Source organism: Coregonus clupeaformis, unplaced genomic scaffold, assembly GCF_020615455.1.
Source record: "Coregonus clupeaformis isolate EN_2021a unplaced genomic scaffold, ASM2061545v1 scaf4498, whole genome shotgun sequence".
Classification (NCBI taxonomy): Eukaryota; Metazoa; Chordata; class Actinopteri; order Salmoniformes; family Salmonidae; genus Coregonus; species Coregonus clupeaformis.
The window spans coordinates 16,794-25,202 of record NW_025537952.1 but is presented as its reverse complement, the minus strand read 5'-3'; the positions used below and the strand labels follow the sequence as shown (position 1 = coordinate 25,202).

General features: G+C 47.1%; 1 protein-coding gene across 1 annotated transcript; it reads left to right on the top strand.

Moving 5' to 3' along the window:
• Positions 1-3,896: 3,896 nt before the first annotated feature.
• Positions 3,897-7,246, top strand: LOC123490713 (plexin-A1-like; the record flags this gene model as incomplete). Its single annotated transcript, XM_045220598.1, has 5 exons — positions 3,897-3,947; positions 4,280-4,431; positions 4,900-5,020; positions 5,140-5,228; positions 7,079-7,246. Coding segments are annotated over exons 1-5 (581 nt in total), but the record flags the coding sequence as incomplete, so codon positions are not given.
• Between the last annotated feature and the right edge of the window lie 1,163 nt (positions 7,247-8,409).

The window sequence follows — 8,409 nt, the reverse complement described above, 5'->3', positions numbered from 1 at the left end:
GTTTGTCCCTATGCAAATTATCTTCCTCTCTCTCTCTCTCTCTCTCTCTCTCTCTCTCTCTCTCTCTCTCTCTCTCTACTTTCTCTCTCTCTGTCACTCTCTCTCTCTCTCTCCTATCGCTCTCTCTCTCACTCTTTCTCTCACTCTCTCTCACTTTCTCTCTCTCTCTCTCCCTCTCTCTTCTCTCTCTCTCTCACTCTCTCTCTCTCTCTCTCTCTCTCTCTCTCTCTCTCTCTTCTACTCGCTCTCTCTCTCACTCTTTCTCTCACTCTCTCTCGCTTTCTCTCTCACTCTCTTTCTCTCACTCTCTCTCGCTTTCTCTCTCTCTCTCTCTCTCTCGCTCTCGCTCTCTCTCTCACTCTCTTCCTCTCTCTCTCTCTCTCTCTCTCTCTCTCTCTCTCTCTCTCTCTCTCTCTCTCTCTCTCTCTCTCTCTCTCTCTCTCTCTCTCTCTCTCTCTCTCTCTCTCTCTCACTCTCTCTCTTTCTCTTCTCTCTCTCTCCTCTCGTTCTGCTCAGGGAGTGTGTGTGTGTGTGTGAGGGGTGGGGGGTTCATGTGAAATAACCCCTCTGAAACCAATTACAGTTTTTCTCCAATTGCTAAAACACTAAACCCTATTGTCTGAACCAAATGCTCAGTTGCCTGAACCCACTGATTGAATCAATCACTCTTCTTGGCAAAACCATAAGCACTTTTCACCTGTTTAGACACAACCTTGCCAACACATTTTCATTGTGATGCACCCGTGCTGCATAATGGTGAGCACATGTGACAAAAGTCAAACACAATTAGAGCACAGGTATCACCACTTGAACACAACAACTCAAAATTGATCACACTTGTGGCTAATGATGTGGGAACATATACAGTAAGCCAGTTCAGAGAGCACTGGTTTGTGAGGCCCTACAATGGATAGAAATCTGAGAGGAAGAGTTCGTGTCGAGAGGAGGTCGAGGTGGTCGAGGTGGTCAGCGAAGACAAAGAACAGTAATATCTGATGAAATCAGAGCTACTGTGATTGACCATGTTCTTGTCCATGGTATGAGCATGAGGGAGGCTGGACAAAGGGTACAACCAAACATCAGTAGATTCACTGTGTCCACCATAATCCGAAGATTTAGAGAAGAGAACAGGTAATTACCTTTTTTGACATTATAGTACAGTATGTAAATGTTGACAGCAATTACTGTGTGGACATACTATATACTGTACCACAGTATACTGTAAGTGAATATATGTTTCAGTACATCACTGTACCAATGTACTGTAGTATTGTAATGGAGGGGTTGGTCTAACTGTTTGTAGGCCTAGTATTCCATGTATATTTTTTTGTAACTCCATGTTCTCTTTTTGTAGAATTGAAAGACTGCCACATGGGGGTGGGAGGACAGGTATGTTCTCCCCACACCAAGAGACCCTAATTGTTGATATGGTCCGTAAGAAAATGCCATTAAACTGAGCAATTCAGCAGAAGATCATTGAGGACCATTTACATTTTGAGGGTATCAACAGTGTCAGCCTCTCTACTGTTGATCGTGTCCTCAAGCCGCAACAGACTGCGCATGAAACAGCTATACAGAGTACCCTTTGATCGCAACTCAGACAGAGTCAAAGAGCAAAGATTCCAGTATCGTCACAGGTTGGCATATATCAGACACATTACAATGTTGATTACTCTAAGTAGTGATTTACTGTAGTGGCCTAAATCACTTTTTTCCGTATCACTTACAAAACTATATCTATTTCTACAGAGAGGGTTTTTCAACTGGATGCAATGGAAAGACCCCATCAATACATCTACATGGATGAAGCTGGGTTTAATCTCACCAAAAGGAGAAGGAGAGGCCGTAATGTGATTGGCCATCGGGCCATTGTTGGTGTTCCTGGGCAGCGTGGTGGCAATGTCACATTATGTGCTGCCATCAGCAATCATGGGGTTGTCCACCATCATGCCAACCTGGGAGCCTACAACACTCACCAGCTCCTCATTTTCCTCAATCACATGCGAGAGTGCTTTGTTAGGGCAGCAGGATGAGCATCCCATCTATGTTGTTGTTTGGGACAATGTGAGTTTTCACAGAGCCCTCCAGGTTAGAGAGTGGTACAATATGAACCAAGGTTTTTATCAATCTTTGCCTTCCACCGTGCTCCCCTTTCCTAAACCCCATTGAGGAATTCTTCTCCTCATGGCGGTGGAAGGTATATGAACGCCAACCTTACACCAGGTAAATCTCCTGCAAGCCATGGGACTTGCCTGTGGTGACATAGGTGTGGAGGCATGCCAAGCCTGGATACGGCATGCCAGGGGTTTCCCCTTTCCCCGTTGCCTGGCCAGACAAAATGTGGCCTGTGATGTGGATGAAGTCCTGTGGCCTGACCCAGTACGGAGACATGATGCTGTGGCTGAGTAATGCACTTATTTGTATATTTTTGTACTTTATTTTACATGGGCTTACTGTACACAAGCGGCAAACGCATAAGATTTCTGTTTGTTTTTACAAGTGCTACATGTAAATGCACAATATTTCTGTTTTGTCTTTTTGTACAAGTGCTAAATGCACAGTTTTTTTTTTGTTTGCAACATGCATTTTAGCCTACAGTGAACAATAAACATTTATTTCTCCAGCTTCATGTCCTGAGCATTGTGTTTTCTATTTTTCTACGTAGTGTTTAGTGACTGTTCAGTAGTGTTTTTTTATTTTGATTGACTCGGGGCACGATTTGACAACATAGTTCAGTTTTGAGCACAGATTGAACTGTTTTGAGGTGAAAGTTTGGTTTTGCAAGAAGAGTCTGAGGTTTTGTGAATGTAGCTTGAAAATTGGTTTTGTGTTCACAGTTAAGAGAAAAGGAGAGCAGCTTTCAAGAAATGTGTCTTAGCAATCGAGAAAAACTGTAAAACACGCTACTTTACTGTTGTAACTCTCATTGGCAGAGTTCAGTGTTCAGAGGCTTGTGTTTCCTCATGCCAGGTCCTAGGGTTCCTAGGGGTAGGAGAGTCAGACTGAGAACTCATAAGATTAGCAAACATCTAGAAAGGCTATATAACACAGAGGCCTCTGAAGGTCACAGACAATGTGTGTCTCAGACCCTAGGAGGCTAAAGGTGTGTTTACAGTGTTCTCAGAGGGAGGATATAGGATAAAAAGAAGGAACCAAAGGACATCTGCTCCACCATTCATTTTGTTTTAGTTGTTATTATGGGTATAAGAGCCGCCCCTCAGCCTCACTCCCCTCACAACAAACCACTCACTCTCCCCTGACAAATAATGTGCCACACAATTTGGCAATGTCAGGAGTAGGTTCATACTGTATTTGTCGCTATACTACATAGGCCCTACTGGCCTTCCCTAAACTATGTTAACTATGTGTTGAGTGGTTCCAGAAACAGAGTCCCTACCATTGCCTGATGACATAACTGCCATCCTTCACCAGCTTCTCCTTGAACACTAACCACCCAGTTTACAGCCTGCCTCATGTGGCCCTGGTTCCCAGTCCAACCACAGCGGCGTCACCCCTGCTTCACACAGGCTTTTTAGCTACCAATGCCATGTCATCATGTGGTAGAGGCATAGTGCTGGGACTGAGTGAGGTTAGTCTGCCTGTGAGAGCCTGGCCACTGGGGTTGCTCCTGTGGCCACTACAGAGCCCAGGCATGGCCAGCCAATGAAACGCCACCATGCCTTGGGACACGTCAGGGTGCCGTTTCCCCGACATGCTCTGCCCAGCCAACCATGTGGTGAAACAGGCAGCCAGTGAGATTACCCATAATTACCTTGTGATGGTTGTTAGAGGCCGCCTCCCACGGACGCTGCCGCCTCACATCAGTCACCATATTTGTTTTGTCATGCCACACCTGTCCTCGTTACAGGGAGTAATTTGGCTAAATAAATCACATTATGGCACTGCTGTACGGCACGTTGCTACAGAGTGATGACGTGGGAGCCGTTGTAATACGTTTCAATTAGGTGGAGAAGAGGCTTTCACCGTAAGTTTTTTCTGTTTTTCAAAGCGGAGGTGATTTTTCTTCATTAAAACACTTTGGTGTGTAGGTGAACAAGAGAGAAAGAGAGAGAGAACCTTACAGTCGTTACACATCCCCCGCTGACCATTCAAAGACTTCTCTCTCACAAAGTCCCCTTTGGTCTGCCCTGCATACACTTACAATACAGCGGTTGGCCTCACCTTGCCTCTCAGTGGCTTCTAACCATACAGTCATTGGTTCTGACATTGATCTTCCCCTCTCTCTCTCCCTCCCTCCCTTTCTCTGTTTGTGTTGCAGCTGTTTCCGGAGACGGGTCCGAGACAGGGGGGTACCATGCTGACCATCACAGGGGAGAACCTGGGCCTACAGTTCAGGGACATCCAGACAGGAGTGCGCCTAGGCAAGGTGCCCTGTATCCCCTTTGAGGAGGAGTACATCAGCGCTGAGAGGTGAGGAGGCTCAGCTGCCTGGCTCTCACCACTTTCATATACCATCGCCCCTCCCTCTACACCCTGTGCTCTGTCTCCATCCTCCTCTCTTCTGTGTATATCTCCTCTCCTCCTCTGATTCCTGTTGACATTGTTCTTCTCTCCATCTCTCTTCACCTGTCCTTTCGCTCTCTTTCTCTCAGTGTATATTATTTCCTCTCCCCCTCTTGAGCATTTCCCTTCCTCTCCTTTGACATTCACCACCCTGCTCTACCCTATTCAGATAGATCAAACAATCTTTCCAAAGAGCAGGTTGATGGCAAATGCTCCCTTTAAAATTGGAGGAGTCACTACGCAAATATCAAACACCCTTACAGTAGGCTACAGGTGACCTCAACACGTGTGAACTTTCATGTGAATCCCTAACTCCCCTCTCCATCCCTCTATCTCTCTCCGTACCTTCCCTACCCTCGCCTCTTCCACCTACAGAATTGTGTGTTTGCTAAATGACGCCACGGGCTACCGGGTGCAGGAGGCCAACGTGGAGGTGTGTGTGAGGGACTGCCTGACAGACTACAGGGCCCTCTCACCCCGGGCATTCACCTTTGTGGTAAGTAGTATCCAGATGACACACTAGATGGATCCTTACATTAGACTGAGTATTGATGATTTTGTTTTTGCTAATATAAATGTATAAACATATGTGTTATGGTTTACCTCCATCTCCAGACACCCTTCTTCACGCGAGTGTTGCCTGCTCAGGGTCCTCTCTCTGGGGGCACCAGGATCACCATTGAGGGCAACCACCTCAACGCCCGGCAGCTCTGTGTTTGTCAACATCGGACGCCACCCTGCCACTTCAAAAAAGTGAGTGTCTGTCACTGTCTGTCTCTCTGTCTGTACACCTGTCTCTACTTAGCTCTCAGAACCAAGTAATACCACAGTGGGTCCATCACGCACAGTGTTGTACATTTACTGTCTATCTAAGGAATAGTAAAGGGAGTCAGACAGCAATCGGGGCTGCTCTGCATTGCAGCTGAGAGGTAGGTAGAGCCCAGCCAGGGAATGTGAGTGCCGAGGTTTCTGACAGGAGGAAGTGAGGGGGAGATACAGGGGGGTGAGGAGAGGGGATATACAGGGGAGTGAGGGGTAGGGATATACAGGGGGTGTGAGGGACAGAGAGATACAGGGGGAGTGAGGGGGAGATACAGGGGGTGAGGAGAGGGGATATACAGGGGAGTGAGGGGTAGGAATATACAGGGCGTGAGGGACAGAGAGATACAGGGGAGTGAGGGGAGATACAGGGGGGTGAGGAGAGGGGATATACAGGGGAGTGAGGGGTAGGGATATACAGGGGGTGTGAGGGACAGAGAGAGTACAGGGGGAGTGAGGGAGATACAGGGGGTGAGGAGAGGGGATATACAGGGGAGTGAGGGGTAGGGATATACATGGGCGGAGGGACAGAGAGATACAGGGGAGTGAGGGAGGAGAGATACAGGGGAGTGAGGGGAGATACAGGGGGAGTGAGGGGAGATAAAGGGGGAGTGAGGGGAGGTACAGGGGGAGTGATGGGTGGGGGAGTGAGGGGAGTACAGGGGGAGTGAGGGGAGGAGATATACAAGGTGAGAGAGGGGAGGGGAGATACAGAGGAGGAAGGGAGGAGAGATGTGAGGGGCGGAGAGATACAGGGGGAGTGAGGGGGAGATACAGGGGGAGTGAGGGGGAGATGCAGGGGGAGTGAGGGTAGATAGATGGGGAGTAGGGGAGGAGAATACAGGGGGGAGTGAGGGGAGGGGAGATACATGGGGTGTGAGGGGAGATAGCTCTGCCAGCCTCTGACTAACGCAGACACCTCTACCTGGACCAGAGCCAGGACTATCAATGAAATGCCCCCATCTCCCCGCTGATTCACCCTCCCCCTCCATTGACTGGAAGTGTTTAAGATGCAGTGTGTGTGTGTGTGTGTGTGTGTGTTGTTTTTCTATGTCATACTGTATATGTGCATGTAATCTTGCTGATGTTCATACATGTCACAGTGCTACAGTATGTCTCTGTCCTCATCCAAGCTTTGTTTGCACTGTTAGTCTGGATAGCAACATCTATTTCTATTTCCATTTCTTTCCTTTCAACGGTAATCCAGCAGATTAGCTTTTTTCTGCAGCGCTGTCTCCTCTCTCTTCCTCTTTGTGTCTGTCTCATTCTCGTTTTGTTGTTTGTCACAAACACCTTGTCAAAATATGTGCAATCTTGGGAGGGTTTGTGGAGCGTGCGTTGTGAAGGGGGTTCCCATGGAAACGGGGCGAGGGGAATCAGAGGAGACATTGCAGGCACGTCTCCAATCAGGACCTGGGAATCACACCAGAATCACTCCTCTTTCTAGAAAGACTGCGGCACTTACCCAGAAATTCAAGCATCATTCAACAGCACTACAGATTAGATATTGTAGTTACTGTGTAATAATTGACTAGACACACCAAGCATTGGAAGACACAGTTTTTAACAATGAAGCGCTCATTCATGTTACATTTACATAAGGCATGACCATTTCTTTAGAGACAGGTGCTGAAACCTAGACCACTGGTTTCTGTCATACTAATGAAACTCATGAATGATATCTCTTTGTAACCTTTGTAATCCTTTAAACATGTTTCTCCCCTTCTCTCTGCAGGAGGAATGCCCGGGAGATAGTATGTGTGACCCCAGTGGGGCTGAACCCAGGCAGTACACCAGTCATGGTGGACATCGACTCTGCTGAGCTGAGGAACCCAGAGGTCAAATATAACTACACTGACGACCCCACCGTCCTGAGGATTGAACCAGACTGGAGCATCGCTAGGTAGGAAGGGGATCTGGGTATTTACATTGATATCATCTGGTTCTCTGGTGCTGGTCTGGTGTGCAGTAGTGTAGCTAAAGTGGCACCTCTTTAAAATATACACTTTTAAGAGTTAGAGAGGAAAACACAGAACCTTGTGGAAAGTCCACTTTGACACAGATTGCCATGCTTCCTGGTAAACACTTTGAGCCACAGCAATGTTACAAGATGCGATAGCCCCCCCTCTCTTGCTTTCTCTCTGTGTGTCTCTGTTGACATAACTTCCTGCTTCCAGTGATTTGCCACAGATCTGGGCTCCGTCTGCTACAGAGAAACAGACAAAATGACTGATATTCCTGGATCTCTCAAAGCCAAAATTCTCTCAGCTCTTTGATGTGATTGCTATAGGCCCAAATGCCTTATTCACACCTCCAGCATAGAGTACACCAGTGGCTTGGAGATGTGTGAACAACATACAGTGAGGGAAAAAAGTATTTGATCCCTGCTGATTTTGTACGTTTGCCCACTGACAAAGAAATGATCTGTCTATAATTTTAATGGTAGGTTTATTTGAACAGTGAGAGACAGAATAACAACAACAAAATCCAGAAGAACGCATGTCAAAAATGTTATAAATTGATTTGCATTTTAATGAGGGAAATAAGTATTTGACCCCTCTGCAAAACATTACTTAGTACTTGGTGACAAAACCCTTGTTGGCAATCACAGAGGTCAGACGTTTCTTGTAGTTGGCCACCAGGTTTACACACATCTCAGGAGGGATTTTGTCCCACTCCTCTTTGCAGATCTTCTCCAAGTCATTAAGGTTATCGAGGCTGACGTTTGGCAACTCGAACCTTCAGCTCCCTCCACAGATTTTCTATGGGATTAAGGTCTGGAGACTGGCTAGCCACTCCAGGACCTTAATGTGCTTCTTCTTGAGCCACTCCTTTGTTGCCTTGGCCGTGTGTTTTGGGTCATTGTCATGCTGGAATACCCATCCACAACCCACTTTCAATGCCGTGGCTGAGGGAAGGAGGTTCTCACCAAGATTTGACAGTACATGGCCCGTCCATCGTCCCTTTGATGCGGTGAAGTTGTCCTGTCCCCTTAGCAGAAAAACACCCCCAAAGCATAATGTTTCCACCTCCATGTTTGGAGATGGTGTTCTTGGGGTCATAGGC